General features: G+C 44.4%; 1 protein-coding gene across 1 annotated transcript in view; it reads right to left on the minus strand.

Moving 5' to 3' along the window:
• Positions 1 to 1,458: 1,458 nt before the first annotated feature.
• The window catches only part of LOC147622761 (uncharacterized), a 78,609-nt gene continuing 55,944 nt past the window's right edge, over positions 1,459 to 24,123 (minus strand). Inside the window, exons 6-7 of the mRNA XM_086822388.1 lie at positions 11,049 to 11,192; positions 1,459 to 1,916 (exon numbers count right to left, since the gene is read on the minus strand). Coding sequence (XP_086678514.1) covers positions 1,728 to 1,916; positions 11,049 to 11,192 — 333 coding nt within the window. The 3' untranslated portion in view covers positions 1,459 to 1,727. The remainder of the gene's footprint in view (positions 1,917 to 11,048; positions 11,193 to 24,123) is intronic.

A 24,123-nucleotide genomic window follows, 5' to 3' on the forward strand; every position in this document is an offset into this window, starting at 1 on the left:
AACCGTCGTCGGTAGCTAAGAGAGTGCAACAAACCAATGGCATAGTTGAGTACCTGAGAGGATGAGCTCCCAACCGAAGCAAGCACGATTGACATTGCCGAAAAGACCTATGATACACTACACATGCTAAGTGAGTTCATGTAACTCACCCATATGATATCCTTTTTTATAATTGAGATCGAGTATAGGATGCCAGCTACCACCGCCATGAGCTTTCATGAAGAATCTGCGTGAGATTTTGTGCAGAGCAACCTCCCACATGCAGCTAGACGTGACCAATGTGATAGCCAAAGGTAACCAATGCACTTATGCCCATTTATGGTGATAAAGCCAAAAGTTATAAGGCCTAATTTAGAGCTATTGATAACAATTATCACCAATATATATATATATATATATATATATATATATATATATATATATATATATATATATATATATATATATATGTTGTCGAATATGTTAAATAGACTACGAGGGTTTGTGTGTGTGTGTGTGTGTGTGTGTGTAGATAGTATTTTCTATCAAAAGAATTTGATTAGTCAATCAAGATATTCGAATGTATCAATAGAAATGAAGAGACAAAGTCAAGCTAGGATGGTGTGGCTTATTCAAACTAACACTACCTTGATTTTAGGACAAGGAAGTCGCCTAGTATCAAATAGTTCGTGCTTTACCCTCCATTATGTGTGTGTGTGTGTGTGTGCACGCACTCATGTATGAATGTACGTCTAGATATATATAAATATGTGTATAGTAAATCTTTCTTTTTCTGTACACAATAAGAAAACACTAGTTATGTAATGGCATTTATGATGCGATTGAGTTAACCATCTTTGTTGTCCTCGTGAAACCAATCCAACCACAAATCAATCAACTTCAATTCCGAACTGTGTGTAATTGGATAGCTGACTCATATTTAAGGTAGCACAAACAATGAGAACCTCAATTGATAGACTACACACAAAAACCTCAAGATCGGGTCACTCATTCAAGAAATTGGATGAATTGCAATACTCCTAAAGAACCATGATGTTGATTAGTATTTTGAGATATGTAGCACTATCATGTCATAAAAGTTTCTAACCCCATATCCACCTAATACAAATGGGGGCATTATTTCATTACAAGATATGCCAAATGGACACGACAGGGCTTGCACATGTTGGCTCTATGCATCCACTCCATCAAATGGACTCGGCAAACATTAGCAACATAAAACAATTCAATTAAATAACCACCACACAAAAAACCCAGCACATATGAAAGACAAAATAGGGCAGGAAGGGTTGTATGCACAAGATTCTCCAGCATCATTGACCTTGCAGGGAGAGAGAGAGAGAGAGAGAGAGAGAGAGAGAGAGAGAAGATATTAATACATTCTCAACAAAACCTTTGTGAAGTAGCCTGTGTTGTACAATTTGTGTACCACTAACAATGTATGAATGAAGAGAGCAATAGTGCAAAGTCAGACTAGTGTTAACTAAAACTTGAGAAATCAGTGAATATACAACGCTTGGGCCATGAAGCTTTTGTTGCCATCCTACAGGTAGTCCTTTTGTTGGCATCAACTAAAGGCAGTCCTAAGTTAAGTGAGAAAGAAAGGACACATGCTTCTATGGATGATCCAAGATTGTCTAACCTTTACAATTCATAATAAGCTATTCTACATTAAAAAATCTGAGGCACCACGGAAGCAGAAGAATGTAATTTGATTCAATGGGATGTCAAGAGGATATGGGCTCATAAGGATAGGAGAGCCATGGGTGCCGTAACGCTTCTGCTGCAGTAGGGCGTTTGGCTGGATTGTTTTGGAGAAGATATCCAACAAACTCCACAAAACCTTGGTCTCCCATTGGTAGCCGATGGCTTAGTGATGTTTTCTTTGGAAGTAAATACTCCAGTTGATCAGTTTCCTGTTCATGTCCAAAGTATTAAACTACCAACCATAAAAGTTATGCCTGACACTTCTTGCAAACCACCAAAAAAATCACATTTTCAAAACCCTGAAGTTACAAAGTTAATAATTGTAGACTTCATTTGGCAAAATCAAGAGTCGAGGACACACAGGTCACCCATGCAAGGGTTCCAATAACTCCACATACAGTTCTCCTCGTCTTCTTTGTTCGAACTGTGAGGGCTAGCTGCTTTATTGGTTATTTATCAAACTCTATAGCTACCTAATCCCACATGGAGGTTGGATCTGTGGACAGGTAGCATACATAAAGTGTTGTGTGCAGCTCCCTTCTCTATGGCCTTTTGGAGAGGGAGGGATAGTTCATGGAGTGGGTGCCCACCACTCCCTTAGCATATGTATGCCCCCTCAGAGCTGGTGGATCAGCGTAACCATCTCTAACATGGTATCAAAGCCCAGTTCCTGCTCTTGTTCGAAGTGCTGGGAGTGTTGGAGGGTCTTGCTGGGTTGATGTGCCACAAATCTCCTGCATGGAGGTCGGACAAGTAGACTGGCCATGTATATAGTGTTGTGGTCAGATCACTTCTCGCAGCCCCAGTACACACCCCACCCCCACCTCCCCCGCCCACCCCCCCTCCCCCCCGCGGTATGCACGCGCGCGCACACAAACAAAAAAAAAACAGCAAAAGGGGGCAAGGCTTGGCCATTTAGAAAGGGAGGGCTGGCTGCCCAAAAACAGGGGCCATCAAGGCACCACCAGCACATGTGTGCGGCCTCTATACTAGCACGGTCACGTTAGCTGAGGCTTGGCCATTTAGAAAAGGGAGGGCTGGTTGGCCAAAAGAGGGGGCCATCCAGGCTCCACCAGCACATGTGTGCGGCCTCTGTACTAACACGATCACCTTAGCTGCATGACAGTTCTCCCCCTCTAAAACTGGTTGTCCAGATACTGAAAACCCAGATTGCACTTGTCAATAATGCACTTAGCACCTCAATTTTATGAGGTGAGTTCAGAAAAAATGTCTAGGAAAGTCATACCTAACCTATCCTTCAGAAAACACCAACTTCCTTTATAATTAGTACTGGCAGACATCAGTTGATCAAAGTTTTAGTTTCAAAATCTAAGCATTAGGGTTACTGACACAACCATGCTTCTCTCCAAACTTCCTCATCCCCTGCTCCTCCTTGCCCGTTCTCTTGTCCCCTCACTAGCACTCCTCCTTTGTTTGGCCCCCCACACATGGCAGGCGGCTAGAAAAATATTGTACCAAGTTAAACAAGTTTTTTCACACTAAAATTTTCACTCTCAACTACTCAGAAGCTATGCAGTGCACAATTTGAATGCACGCATGTATATGACGGTGTACTTCAACAAATCCACCAGGGCTTCTAGTCCTTGCGCTTCCCGAGCTAGTGCTTCTTCTAGCAGAGGAATGTGGAAGTCATATGAGGAACACCATGCTAAACAACTAGCAGGTTGCAGGATTGCACCATGCTGGTGATAATTTATGGAGTGATTTATTGTGGGATGTAAGGAACTGGGTAAGCAATCTAAAAAATAGCCACCCAACAGAGTAAGACATGGGATTAATCCTAGTGGGATATCCCAGGGGAGCCCGTCTTAAAACAGAAGGTTCTTAAATATGGACTTGATGGAAAGTCTTCAGTGTCATTGAGCATGTTTACGAATTTAAAAAATAAAAATACAAAAACTAGACATCGTTTGAGGTATCTTCAGTAGTTGCACTGCCACAACAGATGGACACGTCAGCGGATGTGTCTTTACTAGAGTCAAGAAGCTTTTACAGCTATGTCTGCCACTTTTTTAATTGGCAACAAGGTTTATTTTCTTGAGTATATTCTACAGTATTTTATCTATAGGGAAGTACAACCTATGAAAATAATTGGCGGTGGTTTGGACATGCAAATGTGAAGGCAACCTCTACAATCATTGCATCTTCACTAAAAGTTATGCTCGTCAAGGCTGCAGCTGTTTGCCACCGGCTGCATACCTGCCACCACCCACCTGTGCAAGTTTGCCACCAGCTGCATCCGTGCCACCTCCACTGGTTGCTCCACCATCTGGCTGCCAAGGTTGGCGGAGCTTGTGATAGCTGTTTGCCACCGGCTGCATACCTGCCACCACCCACCTGTGCAAGTTTGCCACCAGCTGCATCCCTGCCACCTCCACCGGTTGCTCCACCATCTGGCTGCCAAGGGTGGCGGAGCTTGTGATAGCCCCATCAGCTGAGCTGAGGTGGTTGGTCAGCCAGATGGGCGGACCAGGGGGGCAAGGACCTTGGCTGAGTGGGCCCGCTCCCTGGACTGAGCTCTGCCTCTGCAGGCCTTCCGCATCGCATGTCACTTTAGCGCCATTTCTCCTCCCGAGCTCCGCCTCCACAGGCCTTCCCCGTCGCCTTCACTTTTGCTCCATTTCTCCTTGCAACTAGTCCATGTGCCTCCTCTTCACCTTCTACAGCCACCTCTGAAACGGCTCCCACCTCAACCGTCACGGCCTCTCTGCTCATACAGCGTCATTCTGCCTGTCATCCATCGTCACTCGCCTTAAGTGCATCGTCCAAAGCCTCTACTGCCCACCATCCACCTTCACCTACGTACAAGCAGCAGTAACACATGTAACAAAAGTGAAAGTATTATTACTTTATCATGACCTACCAATGTCTGCTAGCACCCCGTTCATTGAGAGAATCGCCAGAAGTGGACTCCCTACATGGCAAACTAAAGAGGGGAACAGTGTCCACGGACGATGAGGATCCAAGAGCCATTGAACCTAAAAAGCACAAGCTGTGGCGACAACGGAATTGGAGGGCCAACGCCCTGATTGGTCCCAGACTCCCGGGTTCTTTGGTTCATCACACTAACTTCAAGACCACGGCCACGTAAATCTAAGCAAAATTGGAAAGCATTTTCGATAATAAAACCACTAATTCCAAAGTTATTTTGAAGCTCAAGTTTTATGAGCTTAAAATGAATGAAAATGAAGAATTGAGTGATCATTTGGCCAAGTCCGGGTCAGTAGTCCAGCAACTTGCTAGTCTTAAATGTGAGCCCGAAGATGAAGACAAAGTGGGTGTAAGGGATCACTCGGATTGCGCACACTTTGGAAGTCCTTCACCTAGCAAATACAACCTTTGATGTCACGGTGCACACCTTAATCTGGTGCCACATAGACATGATTATTCCTTACAACCGCCTTAAGGGCAAAGTTAGAGGTCGTATATGGGCAGTTTGGAGCCAATTTGGTGGCTCTATAGGTGCCCGGAGATGCCCAGAACATGCACCAATGGTTGGGACATATTATGGGTACAATATGAACACATTTTATGACATTTTTTATGACTTTTTATGGCCTGAAAAGTGAAAACCGACCTAATTACGAGTTGCTATCAAATTCCCTACGTAAAGGCAAGTCATGGTCATTTCTATTCATTCAAAGACAGAGATTGTAGAGCCAAAGTCCAAGGGCATGCAGTCTTAACAGTTTGGATCACCCAAGTACATCTCCAAATCAGCGTTTTCCATTAACGCACAGTGGAGGACAGTAAGCATAAGTTCATTCATAGCATTCTTAGTCTAGATCTACATTGGATCTATGACAATCATTATGATTACTCATTCATTCAATAATATATAGTAGGAGTAGGTTAGGTAAGTGTCTCTCTTCTCCTTCTCTCTACTTCTCTATGTCATGAGCATGTGATTAGTGTTAATCTTTATTGCTTTGTGTTAATCATCATTAAGCATGCTTCCGCATAGTAGTCATGCTACATTGGTATCAGAGTATGTCTAGATTGTTTCTAGGAAAAGTTTTTCATCAATGCTAGGGTTTGCAAACAAAATTAGGGTTTGCGTTTTTGCATCAAATTAGCCTTTTGCATAACTTTTTGCTCATTGTCAGCATAGTATAGTAGTAAAAAGTCTAGATTTCAGTCTAGCATGGTTCTAAGGTGTCTAGAATGCATGCAAAAGCCTAGGTTTAGGGTTTTGGAGCTGATTATAGAAAAAACAATAGCAAGCGTTTCTTCATGGCAACCATAAAGGATATTTTCACTTTGATGAAAAGGCAAAGTGAAGCTAGTTGGGCAATGTTCGAACAACAATCCCAAGAAAGGGAAAAGATTTACCAACAAGCATGTGAAGACCAAGATCGCCAAAGGAAACAATGTGAAGAAGAAGCAAGGCAAAGAAGGGAATAATGTGAAGAAGTAAGGCAAAGAAGAAAAGACCACGAAAGACGTGAAGAAGAGTATTGGAAAGAATTAAAGAAGCTTTTTGCCATGAATCAACGTACTCCAGTGGAAGCAAGTGTGGTAAAGACCAAGGTAGAGGACAAGAGTACCACAGTAGAAGACCAAGGACCAAGGGATACCAAAGAGGCACTAGAAACCGTGTCGGATCCATAGGTCAAGGTCAACCAAGAGGTACAATTGCTCGAGCATGCAGAGCCACAAACAATTCCAGATTCCATGCGAGTTCCCGAGATCATGATAGCCATCGAGGAGGTGACAGTTCACAAGGTTCCCACAATTATCACTGAATCCATTGACGAGGAGAAGAAAATAAGTACTTCGGTTTCTAAGGTGTTCATGGAGTCTACCATGCCAATAACGCTTCCAGAGGCAAAGGGGCAACTTCTGTTGTCTGCAGTTTCTGAGGAGATAGTGGTGGAGACACCCTATGGGAGATCCAATCCGCAATCAAATTGAAATCCGATGCCACATAGACATGATTATTCCTTACAGCCGCCTTAAATGCAAAGTTAGAGGTCGTGTATGGGCAGTTTGGAGCCAATTTGGTGGCCCTATAGGTGCCCGGAGGTGCCCAAGACATGCACCAATGGTTGGGACATATTATGAGCACAATATGAACACATTTTATGACTTTTTGTGGCCTGAAAAGTGAAAACCGACCTGATTACGACTTGCAATCAAATCCCTATATAAAGGCAAGTCATGGTCATTTGTATTCGTTCAAAGACAGAGAATGTAGAGCCAAAGTCCAAGGGCATGCAGTCTAACAATTTGAATCAGCCAAGTACATCTCCAAATCAGCATTTTCCATTAACGCACAGTGGAGGACAATAAGCATAAGTTCATTCATAGCATTCATAGTCTAGATCTACATTAGATCTATGACAATCATTGTAATTACTCATTCAATATAGTACGAGTAGATTAGGTAAAGTGTCTCTTCTCCTTCTCTCTCCTTCTCTATGTCATGAGCATGTGATTAGCGTCAATCTTTATTGCTTTGCATTAATCATCATTAAACACGCTTTTGCTTTGCCATTGCATGAGCTCACTAAGAAGAAAGCAATCTTCAAAGGGACTCTCGACGATGAGAAAGAGGCTCAAGGATGCCATTATGAGTGGGCCAGTATTAGTCATTCCAGACTTCCAAAAACCTTTCTGCACGGAGTGTGACGCATCAAGAAGTTGCATTGGGACTGTACTAAATCAAGAGGGACATGATGTAGCTTACGAAAGCCGTCGTGTGCATGATGCCGAGCTTTCTTTGGGCATATATGAGGAGGCGTTGTTGGTTGTGATTCATGCATTGACTATTTGGAAACACTACCTTCTTCGGGCTAATCTTATGGTCAAGACAGATCATCAAAGCCTAAGGAACTTCTTGATGCAAACAAAGCTCTCGGAGAAGCATATGAGGAAGGAAAACTTCTTGTCCATGTTTCATTTTCGGATTTTGCACACTCTAGGAAAGAAGAATGTGGTGGTAGATGCATTGTCTAGAAAGCCATATGTGGTTGCAGTGTCAATTGCCTCACATGGGGACTTGTCTGCCATCTGTGAGTTATACCATACTAATGCTGATTTTGGGCATATATGGACTGATTTAGTGGCTGGACATGCACATGCCTCATATGTAATCAAAGAGGAGTATCTCATGAAGGATAACTGCCTATGTGTTGTGTCAAACATAAGGCAAAAGGTTATGGATGAGTGCCATGCTCCTCCATATCAGAGGTATCATACCTACTACGCACATAATTGAGCACTATTTCTTTTGGCCAAGTATGCACAAGGATATTGAGGTATATGTGCGTGCATGTATCACATGCCAGAAAGTCAAGTTTGACAAGCAAAAGGCTCCAATTTTGCTTCAGCCATTGCCTATTCCCTCACAACCATGGAAAAGTATTGCAATGGAGTTTATCATGGATTTGCTTCGTACTCAACAAGGCAATCAAGCTATTTGGACCATTATTGAAAGGTTTAGCACGCTTCCTGCTGGTCAAAAAGACCATTAAGCCTAAGTATATGGTCAAGATATTTGTGGCACAAGTTTTCAAACACCATGGTATGTCTAAGTCCATTCTGGGAAAGAGATCCCAGGACTACGAGCCTCTCTTGGAGCTCTGTTTGACAACAGGGGTACTAAGCTGGACTTTTTGTTGGCTTATCATCCCCAAACGGATGGGCAAAGTGAGCCTACAAATTCAGCTATGTTGGATCTTCTCAAATGCTATGTTGCAGATCAAAAAACACCTTGGGAGAAGTATCTACCATTGGAAGAGTTTGCATACAACAACACAGTGCATGTCTCCATGGGAAAGGCCCTATTTGAGATTGTATATGGCAAAGTGATAAGGATGAGATCTTTGCAGCAAATGAGTATATCAGAGATCTTGATGTTACCTTTGCACAAGTGCGGACAGCCATTGCTTGTTTACAAAGATTCCTTTGCAAAAGTGCGGACAAGATAAGTATAAAAGGGCTACCGACAAGCATAGAAGAGAGGTGGACATCAAAGAGAATGATTGGGTATTGCTTAAATTTGAGAAAGTAAGACTCCGAAAGAGGCCAAAAAAGGAGAGAGCAAGCCCTAAGCTCTCTACCAAGTATTACGGACCTTTTAAGGTAATCAAGCAGATCAATGAGATTGCTTTCCAGCTTGCATTGCTTAATCATTGGAGGATTCACATTGCATTTCATGTGAGTTTATTGCAGAAGTACGTGGGGCCAGAGCCATAAAAGCCTATCACAAATGAGCCGCCAAAGGTTAATGAGCTAGAGGAAGTTCTTCAACCTCAACAGATTGTGTTTCAAAAGAAGAGAAAGTTACTTACTAGTAAGCTTTCGAGGCGATACCTTGAGAAGTGCAAGAACTATTTGCCTATCGACGCAAAGTGGCTTGATGAAGCAAAGATTGCCCACAGCTTCTTCATGCGAATTTGGAGGCTTTTCAATTCAGGAAAAACTGTTTAGAAGCCAAGGGGGAATGTCACCTACTTCGTGCCAAGATACGGGAGCTTCGTGTCACCTCTATTGAGGCCAAGACTCGTGTCTCTTATGGGAGGCCACACCTCGTGTCACCCGCAGTGTGGCCAAGACGTGGAACCAACTCTCAAGGATCCCAGTTTAGGTTTCCCACTGAGCCAATTCCATGCTCGAGAAGACTTGCTATTTGTAGGTTCCAAGAACGGGAGGTATATCCATTGCATAATGCATGTGCACGCATCTTTGCTTGCTTGAAACTGATTTTGCGTGACTTGTTTTCGTGTGACTGCCTACTATGGCGTGTCCATTTCAAGGACGGGGGACGCCCACCCATGAACCATGTGAGTGCCCTGTATTTTGACATGGCATGTGAATAGCTGGTACGTGTTCATTTAAACCCTTGTTTATTATTTTTAAAGGTTTTATAACCTTTGTTGTTCACATTCATTAAAGTTGGGCACCGATCTCACTGGCCAAAGCCCGGGTCCACGCAACCCATGTATAGGCAGCCCAACCTTTGGGCACCCTTTTGATCATGTGAACCCTCTTTGACGTGTGGGCACTGATAGGAGGTGCCCACCTTTGTTTGAGGTGGTCTGTGCACACCACATGGCACATAAGGGTTGAACCCCTTCCACCTCGTACGGACACCCAGAGAGCAGAGGATCTGCCATCTATGCCACACAGAGGTTGAGACAGAGGAGCATTACATATGCCGTTGCCCAGTATACTATGAGATCCGCAGGAGGTTTCACTGTCTATTTCGTGAGGGATTCGGTCCACTCTCCAGGATCATTGACTTCCAGGACCAGCGTTGCCTGGGCCTCTTCCTGCTTGAGCTCCGCAGACACAGGGACACCTTCTTGAGACACAGGCCCCAGCCACCCCGCCCCCTCCCTCGGCAGCCAACCATCACCAATTTCTTCCGGACCCAGGAGGTGGAGGAAACCGACATAGTGGATCTTGTGGACCCTCCACGAGCTACTCTGGACCTACCTCGCCCGAGAGGAGTTACGTCGAGTGTACACGTTAATGTGATTTGTGTGAGTCAAAAGTTAAGGTTCTAAACCTGCAAAAAGCATGTGCTTGATTCAAGCTCACAACAGTAATCAATTATTTATTGAGTTGCGCACTACTGGTGTACTCTCTCTCTCTCTCTCTCTCTCTCTCTCTCAACTCACAACCACCATGGAGAGCCACCCTCCATAGCCTAGCTGCCTCTCCTAACCCTAGGCAGGGCCTTCAATTTGTATCAGATCCCAGACGCATGTACCTCCACCATGCTGCTGTCAGTCTGCCAACAATCCATGACAATGCCGCCCATCGGCTCTGGTCACCACTAGCTCCTTCACCTTCTGCTCACCAACAGCGCCTCCTCTCACCTGGCTGAGCTGGCGTTCTAGCATGAGAGATACTTTGCAGCTTCTTTTGCATCAAGTGGTTTGATTCAACGTCAGCCAAATATTTAGCCTATTGGAGGACATGCATATAAGAACAGCTGCACTTTTAGCAGAGGGAATGTAAACCACCTGCCATGCACCACTATGGACCGATGGCATTAAAGGAGAAGTACCAAGGTAAGATACCTGACTTCAGAGTCCATGAAGTCCAGAGAGGCCAAGCAATGCAAGTTACATATGTGCCACTTGGTCTCAGAGATAGTCTTGAAGTTAGAAATGCCTTCCTTATTTCTCTATCTTGGTGAGTCAATGGTTTCTAATTTCTAGGAAGCAAGGAGAAGTTCTCTTGGTGATCAGCAACCTACATCAAAAGATATTAAAATCTACCTTACTTTAAAGCTATTCCCACTCAAACTAAAGCACAGAAGCTCTAATTTTTTGCTTTCAGATAATAAAGTAATAGCAAGACCTTACCTGATTTCGCTCATAAAGCATATGATTCTTCGTGAAGTACTTATGAGTGTCACGCCCCTTGGCAAGAACCTCGGGATCAATGGGTCCAAGTATGCCCACAACTCTTGCAAGCAATGTTGCAAGGGAATCATTTTGAAACAAAACCTGCATTAAGAGAACCATATCACAATTAAAAAGGTTTCTATAACACTGCGCATTGAAAAAAAAAAAGTAAAACAAACTAATCTTTTGGCAAGCTCCTCCATCACAACGCCATGTGTGCCTGCGTGTTGAGTGTGCACGTGCTTAACTCAACCCTCCTCTTGTAAAAGGCCAAAGAGACCAAATAAGATGTTACACGCGGAAGCTTGAAGGAAGTTTTACTCAGTTTGCAGAGTTAACTTTCACTTTGAATATGTTTGCCAATGCAAAATGTTTAATTTTCTACCGGAAACAATATCCTTCTATTAGTTAACATAAAACAGCCTCAAGATCTAGATACAAACTCGCCTCCATGTACAGGGCGAGGACCAAAGACCAAGCGGGGAATAAAGATACACTTCTCCTCTGGCTGGCCGCTCTATGAGAAGAAGGCCATCTCATACAAGGGGTGGGGGAGGGAACAACCACACAGGTGGTCTGAAACCGACCCCGTCAAGTGGGAATAGACTCCGCTGGACACCCACACGCATAATAGCACAACTTAAATTTCACAATATAAATGGACAACTCAATAACAACTGAAAACTGAAATGAAATGAAATGTTGATCAATGGACACCAGCACTGGGGCCGCAACGGGCCGACCCCCCCCTCAATATATGATATATTATTGGGAGTATTTAAGAGATACAATGCTCCATGGGTTCAATGAACCAGATGATGTCCATGTACAACTGAGATGAATACAGTTACCAAACAAGAGACTTGAAGTAGACGTTCGAAGGAGAGCGATCCACTTGAAGAAGTCTAATCTCTACGGTCCCGTGCCTTCACTGGAATCCGCAGAGAGCGCCCCACTGGTGTTTCAGGACCACGCACAAACAGGCGCTCCCGTACTAACGCCTGGCTCTCCCGATCTCGGCACCCATGGACTGCGGTTCTCCAAAAGCTTGGACTACCCGGCACCGAACGGGTGTTAGCAGCAGAGAGTATCCCTTATAAGATTTACATCAAAGACCTTTGCTTAAATCTCAATCCACTTACCTTGCAAAATAATGGATATGGCCTTCAGAAGTAGTAGGCACCCACGTATGAACGAAGAAGTCTCTATTACTGCTGTTGCTGCCAGCCTGCAGGTGAGAGAGTCGCATGTAGCTCGCTAGTGGGAGAACAAATATTAGAGGCGCCTAAGTGCAGCTGCATAGGGGCTAGAGAAGGACACTTGGGCGCAGCCGCCGGACAGAGAGGAGCGAGAGAACCTGCGCACAGTCACCTGCAGGGCAAGAGAGGACAGCCGCCTACAGAGCAAAGTGGAGAAGGTAGCGTCTGGGCACAGCCGCCTGCTGGCCAAAGAGCAGTGATATCTGTGCGCAGCCGCCTGCAAGGTGGAGAGGATGGCGTCTGGGCGCAGCCGCCTGCTGGCCAAAGAGTAGTGAGATCTGTGTGCAGCCGCCTGCTGGGTGGAAAAGGTGGTGTCTGGGCGGAGCCGCCTGCTGGCCAAAGAGTAGTGAGATCTGTGTGCAGCCGCCTGCTGGGTGGAAAAGGTGGTGTCTGGGCGGAGCCGCCTGCTGGGAGGACCCGCAAGGCAAGAGGATAGCCGCCTGCAGAGCAAGATCAAGGTCGCCTATATGTAAGCGATGGAGAGGTCGCCTGTGGAGTCAAATCCGGCAAAAGGTGGCCATGCATACCCGTCTATAAGCAAGAGGAGGATCACCCTGAGCGATGGAAAGGGCACACGTCCAACAGCTGGCCGGCCCACCTAGCTTGCATGGAGGCGACCAGTTCCAAAGGTTCCAAGGTGGGGGGTGGGTAGGTGGCCATGCACCCACCCCCACACACATGAGGGGTTCCCTTTCCCACCATGACTCAAACGTGGGTGCCCAAAATGGATGCCCACCCTTCTAAAAGTACCATGAAATATTGAAAGGGTGCCCACTCATTAATGAGTGTGAAACTGCAACCTTATAAAAAACAAAGGTTAAAAAGAATGCTAAGAAATAAACAAATGCAATACACTTACCACATGTTCACATGCAATAAAACTCGTCAGACGACAGAGCAAACTTCACGACTCACTGGCAGGCGTTCCCGCTCAGTAAGTGGCACGACAAACAAGCAAACACAAGAATTCAAGTCATGCGAAAATAGTTCCAAACATGCAAAACATGAATGCATGTGCAAACAGTATCATGGACATATTTCCCGTTCATGGAACAAGTACTAAACATTTCTGTCGGGCACAATGATGGCACGACAGAAAACATAAATCCCGGTCTTCCTATGGAGTGACAGTCCCATAGGTAAGACACAGTTCCAGGCACGAGCCTCCCTATGGAGTGACAATCCCATAGGCAAGACACGGCACAAATACTGGCTCTTCCATGGCGTGACAATCCCATGGATAGCACACAGTCCAGGTCATACACGAGTGGCACCAGTCTGGCTCCTGTCCATACGACACCATCCTACTAACACACGGGTGGCACCAGTCTGGCTCCCGTCCATGTCATGCAAAAATACTGGCCCCTTCACATGAGACACCGGCCTGGACTCAAGTAAACGAGACACAAATCTGGAGATGGACCAAATGGTCGGCAAATTGGTGACATCCCCCCGGGCTTCTAAAGAGTTGTCCTCAACTGAAAAGCCTCAAGATAGGCCTGCAACAGCTGTGGGTAGTCAACAAAATAATCCTCATTTACCCACTTTGCATCAATGGGCAAATAGTTCTTAAACATCACAAGGTATCGCCGGGAAAGCTTTCCTGCAGGTAACCTTTCTGTCCTTGTGAAAGACAATCTGTTCTGGCTGGAGGATCTCCTCAAGCTCATCAATCTCTGGCGGATCTTCTGTGAGGACAGGCTCGTCAGGATCTGGCCCAACATATTTCCGGAAAAGACTCACATGAAATGCATTGTGAATCTTCCAATGACTAGGTAAAGCAAGCCTGTATGACAATTCATTGATCTTTTGAATCACCTTGAAGGATCCATAATAGTGAGGAGAAAGCTTAGGATATGATTCTTCTCGTCCTGGCCTCTTCCGAAGAAGCTTAGGATATGATCCTTCTCGTCCTGGCCTCTTCCGAAGCCTAGCTTTCTCAAGTTTCAGCAAAACCCAATCACCTTCTTTGACTTGCATGTCCCTTCTATGCTTGTCAGCAGCCATTTTATGCTTATCTTGTCACCTTGCAATGGCTATCCGTACCTGAGCAAAGGCTACATCCAAGTCACGAACATACTCATCAGCTGCAAAAATCTCATCCTTTGTACGAAGGATGGGTGGCAATACCACTCTGCCACATAAATAATCTCAAACGGGGCCTTTCCCGCGGAGGCATGGATCGTATTGTTGTAGGCAAACTCAACAAGTGGAAGATACTTCTCCCATGCAGTCTTTTGATCTGCCACATAACACTTCAACAAATCCAACACGGCTGAATTTGCAGCTTCACTTTGGCCATCCGTTTGGGGATGATAAGCTGATGAAAACTCAAGTTTAGTGCCCATGTTATCAAATAAAGCCAGAAGAGGCTGGTAGTCCTGGGATCTCTATCCCCAACAATGGATTTAGGCATACCATGATGTTTGAAAATATTAGCAAGAAAAAGCTTCACCATATGATCAACTTTAATGGTTTTCTTGACGGGCAAGAAATGAGCTTGCTTGCTAAACCTGTCCACAATGGTCCAAATAGCATCATTCCCATGCTGGGATCTAGGCATGTCCATAATAAAATCCATAGTAATACTTTCCCATGGCTGCGAGGGAATAGGTAATGGCTAAAGCAAACCTGGAGGTTTTTGCCTGTCAAATTTCACTTTTTGGCAAGTAATACATGCACGTACATATGCCTCAATGTCTTTATGCATGCTTGGCCAAAAGAAATATCTCTCAATCATGCGTGTAGTAGGCATGATACCTCTATGACCAGCATAAGGTGGAGCGTGCCATTCGTCCATAACCTTTGGACGCATATCCTTCACCGCACCAGCAGTTATCCTTCATAAGATAACCCTCTTTGATCACATAAGAGGCATGTGAGTGACCAGCCATCAAATCAGTCCAATATGGCAAAAATCAGCATCCAAATGATACAAATCTTGCATAGCAGATAAGTCTCCATGAGAGGCCACTGAAACTGCAGCCACATAAGGCCTCTTGGATAATGCATCTGCCACCACATTTTTCTTTCCCGGAGTATGGACAATCTGAAAATGAAACATGGAAAGAAAGTTTGCCATTCTCATCTACTTCTCCGAAAGCTTTGTTTGAGATAGAAAATATCTCAAGCTTTGATGATCTGTCTTGACTACAAATTCAGCCCCAAGAAGATAATGTTTCCATATCTTTAAGGCATGAATTACAGCCAAGAGTTCTTTCTCATAGATATCCATATGAAGCTCAGCATCATGCAAACGACGGCTCTCATATGCAACTGCATGCCCTTCTTGATTTAGGACAGCTCCTATACAGTCGCCACAAGCATCACATTCCACTATGAATGACCTTTGTAAGTCGGAAACAATCAATACGGGTCCACATATGATAGCATGCTTGAGCTGCAAGAAGGCATCATGTTCTTTTGGAGTCCATTTGAAAGTGGTTTTCTTCTTTGTGAGATCATGTAGAGGGGTGGCTCTCATAGCGAAATGCCTTATGAAACGCCTATAATATGAACATAATCCCAGAAAACTACGTACTTGATGTACATTTTGCAACTCTGGCCAATTCCGAATGGTTTCTATCTTTGCAGGATCCATTGTTACTCCATCCTTAGATACAATGTGACCCAAATAATGTATTTCTAAAAGAAAGAACTCACTTTTCTTGGCATTAATGAAAAGTTTATGCTTCCGCAACTCTTCGAACACTGTGACCAAATGAGTTCTATGTTCCTGGGAAAAAACCAAGATGTCATCGAAGAATACACCTGTGAATTTGCGATGGGGTCGGAATATCCTATCCATCATACGATTAAATGTGGCGGGAGCATTGGTGAGACCAAAAGGCATCACCAAAAATTCATATAATCCAAAAGCTGTCTTGAATGCAGTTTTGTGGACATCTTGTGGCACCACTCGTATTTGGTGATAACCACTCTTCAAATCAAGACGGCTGAAACAAGCCGAGCCATCAAGCTTATCCAAAATGTCATCAATACGCAGGATTGGGAATCTATTCTTGATGGTGAGCTTATTTAAAGCTCTATAATCCACACACATGCGGAATGACCCGTCTTTCTTTTGAACAAGAAACACGGGAGAGCAATAAGGTAAGAAACTTGGCTGAACCAAACCTTTCTCTAAAAGCTCATTTATCTCTTCTTGTTGTGCGGCACTCACACGGTATGCGGGTTTGTTAGGTGGAGAACTGCCTGGCACAAGATCTATGCGGGCCTTTGGGGAGGTAATTCACCTGGCAATGCATCAGTAAAACAATCGTTGAATGCATGAAGAAAATTCAGCCTATCGTGAGTCAAAGCATCCACATTTTGATGACTTGGTACAATGCTATCACGAACAAAAACCAAGTACGCAAAAAGACTCTTTTTCATTGCTTTATTAATTTGGATGTGAGATACAAGTGGGATGGAATCCCCTTCCTTGCCGGCATCAATGATATGCATGCGGCCTCTATGCATAAAAGAAATCATGTTTGTCTTGTACTCTTTGCGGGGCTCAAGCCTATGATGCCATGGCTTGCCAAGCAATACATCACATCCATTAAGTGGTGCAACTAAGAAATGCTCATGATCAAGGTAACCCTCGATATGTATGCGCAACTTCCCTATTAGTGGAGTAACCTGCACCTCTTTACCAACAAAGGCAGTTTCTGCTTCAATTTGGTCCCATGTTCTCAACCTCAATACCCAAGGCAGCTGCCATCTGAATAGAGATGAAGTTATCGGTTGCACAATCATCAAACATAAATAAGGCAGGTTGATCCTTGATTTGACTCCATGCTTTGCATACCATCCGTTCTTTTGCATCATGTTTTGTGTTTCCCTACACATCGGGAACTGCATGCACATTAGCCTTGGTTTGCTTGTCCTCATGCTTTGGTTTGCGGTCAGGGCATTAACTAAACATGTGCTCTTTGCTGCCACAAGAAAAACATTTCCCCTCCTTGGCATATTGCTCCCTTTGCTCGGGGGTCAAACCAAATTTGTTCTTCTTTGGGCCATGATCTTTAGATGAGGTATTTTCAGCTTTACCTCCCTTCTAGATCTTCCGGAAGCTCTTTTTAGGTGGCCACCTTTTTGCAGATTTGGGACAGCCTTATCTTTGCCCTTTGAAACGCCTTGATCTTGCTTAATTTTGAGCACCAATTGCTTCGTAGCAAGAGCAAAGGCTATAAGCTGTTGCAAAGTGTGTTTCGGGTGCAATTCAATGCCCGAACGATAAGCTGATTGCAATCCGGAGCGAAACTTCCTCTTTCTTTCATCTTCAGTGATTTGCATAAAAAGGGTTACCTCAAGCAACACTTTCCAAAACTTATTGACATACTGTTGCACACTTTCATTATCTCTTTGCTAAAGTCTATCCCACTTTTGGGTGAGAGTTTGCTCCGCATTAGGTGGCAAGAACTGGGCATAAAATCTGTCCTTAAACTCTTTCCAAGTGCAAATGGGATCTTTGGTGATCTTTTCAGTGATCCACCAATGAGCAGCGGTCCCCTTCAACATGCTAGCATGGCGTACTTTAGACTTCTAAGTGAAGTCCTCATCACTGAAAGCAATGTCAAACTGTGCCACAAATGCTAAAACTTTGGAAGCATCATGCTCTCCATGAAAAACATCAAACTTAACGGACTTGTCACCTGCTTTAAATTCCTTGAGCTTTCTGGCATGAGGCTCATGGTCCTCTCTTTTTCTTTTCCCCTTATCCAACGGGCCAGCCCTATCTGCATGGGCTCCATGGGCCATCATGGAAGTTTCATGAAGCACGGTGGCATGTGCTCCACAAACCTGAGAATCAGATGCATGTGACCTTCCTGCATAAGGCAATGTCTCTCCATGAGACAACTCAGTAGACAAGGCTCTTCTAGTGGCAGACCTATCACCCCCTCCATGGGATACATGCCTTGAATACATGTGACCATCATGCCCTCCATGAGCACTAGTATACATATACCTGTCAGCCTTTGTGCCTTGTGGAGAAGATGCATGACGAGAGGTGGCTGTCACCTCTTCCCTTTGCATAAATGACCTCAACCTTTGAGATGCGGGATCTCCATGCTTCAAGCGAGGTGGATTTCTGAATTTCAGCTCTCCATCTGTCATGTGCACAGTGTGTATCTACCGTGTGCTACACGCACACAAGACTAGTTTCGAGGTTTGGGGAAGCTTGGAACTAGGCAGGCTGATTGACGAGCTGAGTTAGGGATATACTAACGGGCGGGCACCCAAGTATGGACGGGCGGGCGCCCAAGTGTGGACGCCCGATGACCGGCCAAGAGCCTATAAAAGGGTGGCCAAGGTTAGTTATTGGGATATAGAGAGTCTCGCGAGTTTGTGAGAGCTCTATGGTCTTGGAGCCTGGATCTAGTGCACACGTGCACCTGCTTTACGCAGCCGAGGCCGGCAGCAGTCTCGAGCGAGGGCAACTTCATGGCGGTATGGGACGTCGCGAGGAGGAGATTGGTCGGTACGTCATCCTAGTTAGCTCAGCTCGTGGCTCGGTGGGGACAACCAAGACTGTGGGCTCGCCCACGGCTGTCATGGTTGGGAGGTGAGTCAGGCCTGCACCCCCTTGTTGTTTGTTTGTTCGTTTGTTTGCAGGATTCAAGTCTGAACCAAGATCGATCACACGAGGAGATCCGTGGGGATTTGACAGTGGTATCAGAGCATACCTCATGAACGAGCAAGTCATTAGGTAGAGAAGAAGAGGTCGAAGAAAGGTATGTGTTAAAAAGCTTGCTGTTTTTTCTGTGCATACTGCTGTTTTCAGATTTAGTATGTGTTTTTTCTTCATCAAAGAAACCCATGTTGATGGGGATGGTAGATGGTAGGGTCGTTTGCTTTGCAAAGGAGAGGAAAGACAATCGCATGAGAGAAAGCAAAAAAAAAAAAGGGAGCCTGTTCGTTGCTTTTCATGAACGATCGAGAGAGAGAGAGCGAGAGACGTGCTGGATCGCCTATTCGCTGGCAGGTTGTGCGCTGGCCGGGTGATCCTGGTTGACGTGTTGTAGGCGACACTGCAGGAAGCGGCCAAGCCTGCCAAGCCTGCCGGCTTGCGCAGCCAGCCCAAGCAGCGCAACAACGCCTACGCCAAGCGGCCAGGCCTGCGCAACCAGCCCACGCAGCGCCCAGGCCAAGCCAAGCAAGCGCCCAGGCCACGCACGGCAGGCACCGGCAGCAGTCGATGATGGCAGCGCAGGTGGACGTCAGCTTCACTCGACGGGAGCCAGCACGCCGGAGGTGGACGTCAACTTCAATCGACGGCAGCCAACACGCCGGCGGCTAATCCTGGAGGGAAAAAAAACAAGTAAAGCTTACGTTTTTTTTAAAGCTTTCGTTTTTTTTAGTTTAAATTTTATTTTTTTTTAAGTTTTAAAAGACCCCTCCTCCAAGGTTTCAAAGTGTTTATTTTTTTTTAAGAATATAGAATATATATATCCATATATATATATATATTTATTTATTTATTCAAGAAAAAAAAACACAAAAGCAAAAGCAAAAGCTAAGCCTAGCTTTTGGAGATTTTTGGCTTTTGGGGCTATCTTTATAAACCCCTTAAGTGGGCTTCTTGCCACACATCTCTCAAGTTCTCAAGTTTTCAAGCTCTCAAGCTCTCAAGTTCGCTCGCACTTTCATTGTGCAAAGATCGAATTTTCTCTCCACGTACCCTCTTCACGATGTCAACCCAAGAATCGGAGTTGGAGCCCCTTGTAGAACGCGAAGGCTTGCCGGCTACGGAAGGTACCGATGCCGATCTTTTTGACGATTTTGTGTCAAAATCAGATTTCCAAGAGTTCAAAGTAGCTCTCGAAGCTTCTTCGACGGAACGTCAGGCACAAATCGCAGCCCAGATGCAAGCTTTGCAGAACTTCATTGCTCTATTGACCACTACCCTCTCTACTTTCTCGGGTATGGATACCTTGGCTTCAGCTTTAGGCCCCAACATTACTTCGGAACCGTTCGGAGGCGAGCAAAAGCAGCGCACCAAGGAGATCGTGGACACGTGGCTACATAAGTGGCAAGTTCACTTTCAGTTTCATCCATATGATGATGGAAAGAAGATCCAGTTAGCAGCAGGTTTCCTGTCCGGCAAAGCTTTGCTTTGGTGGAAGGAACTCAACCCTAAGCCAACGACTTGGGCACAATTCGAAGACGTTTTCAAGAAAGAATTCCTCAAGAGAGAGGATGACTATAATGTTGTTGCCCGGTTTTCAGCTTTGACCATGACCTCGCAGTACCTCACTTATGAGGTCTACCTCCAGAAGTTTCGTGACTTGCAGATGAAAGCTACAAAGATGGATCCCACTACTCTTTTGGGGTTTTTCGTAGCTGGTTTACCAGACTCGTACCGATTACAGGTTAAAAATAACAAATGTAAAACATTGGACGAGGCCATTCATTCAGCTCGTATCTATGATGATACGATGGTTTCTTCCACGTCGAAACCCGTTACCGAGCAGGGGAACAAGCATAAAAGAAAGTTCTCTACACCTATGGCTAACACGACAAAAGGAAAGTCTTCGGACCAACCTTGGAAGAGTTCCAGTTCGACTCCAGCGAAGAAGAAACGACTCCTTAGGGCTTTAAAGCTCAAGAAGAAAGGACGTTGTTTTATCTGCGAAGAAAAAGGACACATGCGTAATGAGTGCCCAAAGCAAAAGGGTACCAAGACAAACGCAGGACCCAAGCCAAAGGCAGCTAACCAGTTGTCTTTGACGGGTACGTCAATTACTGTACTTTCTCGCCCTAGTACTTGTTCTGATTGTCTGTTCAATTCTAAGGTATTTGGCTTACATTCACTTCTCCGTGTTTATGGAGAAGTGAATGGCCATAAAATTCACATTCTTTTAGACCCTGGCAGTTCGCATAACTTTGTTAACTACAAACTTGTGCAGAAATTGAGTCTTGATACGACACTCAGCGACCATACCTATGAGGTACGCCTACCTGCGGGAAGGCAAGTTTGGGATCGCAAGGTGAAGATGCTTCCAATCCAGATTCAGGACTACAAAGACACTCTGGAATGCTATGTTATGCATCTGGAAAATGTAGACTTGTTATTAGGCATTGAGTGGTTTAAGACTCTTGAAGTCCAGATAGATTGGTCTAGTCATATTTTTTCTTTTCAACATAGGGACACCAAGTATAGTATTTTAGGTGATTGTATTCATCCCTCTCAAGGACCTCTTGTAAATACAATTGATTTTGGAAATATAATGGATTCTTCTTTGTATACCGCTTTCCATTGTGTATTGATTCCACTTTCTTCTTTTCTCATCCCTTCCATGGATGTAAATGAATTAAGTGTGTTTGAAAGCAAAGAATTACAGAAGATACTTGATTCATTTCAAGACGTATTTCCTAAGGGACTGCCATCGGGTTTACCACCTGAACGAGCAGTAGATCATCGTATTGACTTGATCCCTGGTGCTCATCCTGTCAGTATTCCACCTTATAGGATGAGCCAAGCCAAGGAAGATGAGTTGGCTAAACAACTCGCAGATTATTTGAGGATGGGCCAGATCCGTCCAAGTAAATCACCTTGGGGTGCACCTGTGTTGCTTAGGAGAAAGAAGGACAATACTTGGAGAATGTGTATAGATTACAAGAGATTGAACAAGCTGACCATTAAGAACCATTATCCTCTCCCTAGATCAGATGACCTGATTGACCGGTTAGCAGGAGCGAAATATTTCACGAAGATAGATTTACGTACTGGCTATCACCAGATACGTATTCATGAAAGACATGTCGAAAGAACCGCCTTTCGGACTAGGTATGGCCATTACGAGTTTCTCGTATTACCTTTTGGGTTAACCAATGCTCCAGCCACTTTCCAGCAAATGATGAACGATCTTTTTCGTGAACATTTGGGAAAATTTGTGGTGGTGTTCCTAGATGATATATTGATATATAGTCGTACTCTTGAGGATCATGTCAGACACCTCATGATTGTCTTATCTATTTTAAGATAGAATCGACTATATGCTAAGTTAAGTAAATGTGAGTTCTTTATGACCGACATCATTTACTTGGAACACAAGATCACTAGAGATGGATTGAGCATTGACTATGACCGAGTTCAGAAGGTTCTGGGCTGGCCTATACCGCGAACAGTGAAACAACTTCGTTCTTTTCTCGGTTTTGTTGTTTTTCTTCGGAAATCTGTACGGGAGTACTCTCAGCTCACACTACCGATGACCGACTTATTGAAAGGTCGTGGACGTAAGTCAAATCAGCCTATCACTTGGAATGGCCTTCAGACTTTTGAAAGATAAAGTCAAGGAAGCACCTATCTTAGTATTACCCGATCCTAGTCGGCCTTATGTTCTTGAAACTTATGCCAGTGACTATGCAAGATGGTAGACCGGTTGCTTTTGAAAGTAAAAAGCTAGACGACACTCAATCTCGTTGGCCAACCCTTGAGAAGGAGCTTTATGCTGTGATTCATGCTCTCAAGGTTTGGAGACATTATTTATATGGCTCCAAGTTTGTGGTATTGACTGATCATCAGTCAATCAAGTATGTGTGTGATGCAGATGATTTGAGAGGAAGAAAAGCTCGTTGGGCAGAGTTAATGCAAGATTTTGATTTTGAGATCCGTTATCGGAAAGGGTCCATGAATAGTATTGCAGATGCGCTTAGTCGAATTGGAGAGATGAATACTTTGTCGTTCACCGAGATTTCTACTGACTTATTTCAGTCATTGAGAGGGCTTTACAGGACTGATAGTTATTTTGGTCCATTTTGGCAGAAGATCCAGGGCGGGAGCTCATTGATTGACCAAGACTCGATGACTGAGCAGTCTACTATTCAGGCTGCAGGAGGCCAATGGATGATTCGGAATGGTTTGCTATTCCGTTTAGGTCCAAGATTCTTAAGGAGTGTCACGACGCCCCTTCTGCTGGACACCCTGGGGTACACAGGACACTATCGTTAGTGAAACACACTTTTTATTGGCCAAAGATGAAAGGGTATGTAGAAGATTATATTCTCAAGTGTCAGATTTGTCAGGCAAATAAAGCTGAACGCTTTAGACAGGCTGGGTTGTTGCATCCTTTACAAATCCCAGGTAATAAATGGGAAAGTATTTCCATGGATTTTATTACCGGATTGCCAAGAACACATCAAGGCCACGATTCTATTTGGGTTGTGGTAGATCGCTTGACCAAAATGGCTAGATTTTTACCGACCCAGAAGACTATTACAGCTACGCAATTAGCTCAACAGTTTATCGAGCAATTGTTTAGACTGTACGGGTTACCGGGTTACCGCAGGACATAGTCAGTGATAGGGACTCTAAGTTTACGAGTGATTTTTGGAAACTTGTTTTTGAGAAGTTGGAAACAACTTTGAATTTGAGTTCCTCTTATCATCCTCAATCTGATGGCCAAACTAAAAGAGTGAATCAGATTTTGGAGGATATGCTTCGGGCATATGTATCCAAAAGACAGAGTTCATGGGAGGATTATCTTCCTATGTTAGAATTCGCATAAAGCATAGAAGGGACATGCAAGTCAAAGAAGGTGATTGGGTTTTGCTGAAATTTGAGAAGGCCAGGCTTCGGAAGAGGCCAGGACGAGAAGAATCATATCCTAAGCTTTCTTCTCGCTATTATGGACCCTTCAAGGTGATTCAGAAAATCAATGAAGTGTCATACAAGCTTGCTTTACCTAGTCACTGGAAGATTCACAATGCATTTCATGTGAGTCTATTTCGGAAATATGTGGGGCCAGATCTTGACGAGTCTGTCA

Source organism: Cibotium barometz, chromosome 28 (genome assembly GCF_041138505.1).
Source record: "Cibotium barometz isolate CiBa-2024 chromosome 28, ASM4113850v1, whole genome shotgun sequence".
In the NCBI taxonomy this organism is placed as follows: Eukaryota; Viridiplantae; Streptophyta; class Polypodiopsida; order Cyatheales; family Cibotiaceae; genus Cibotium; species Cibotium barometz.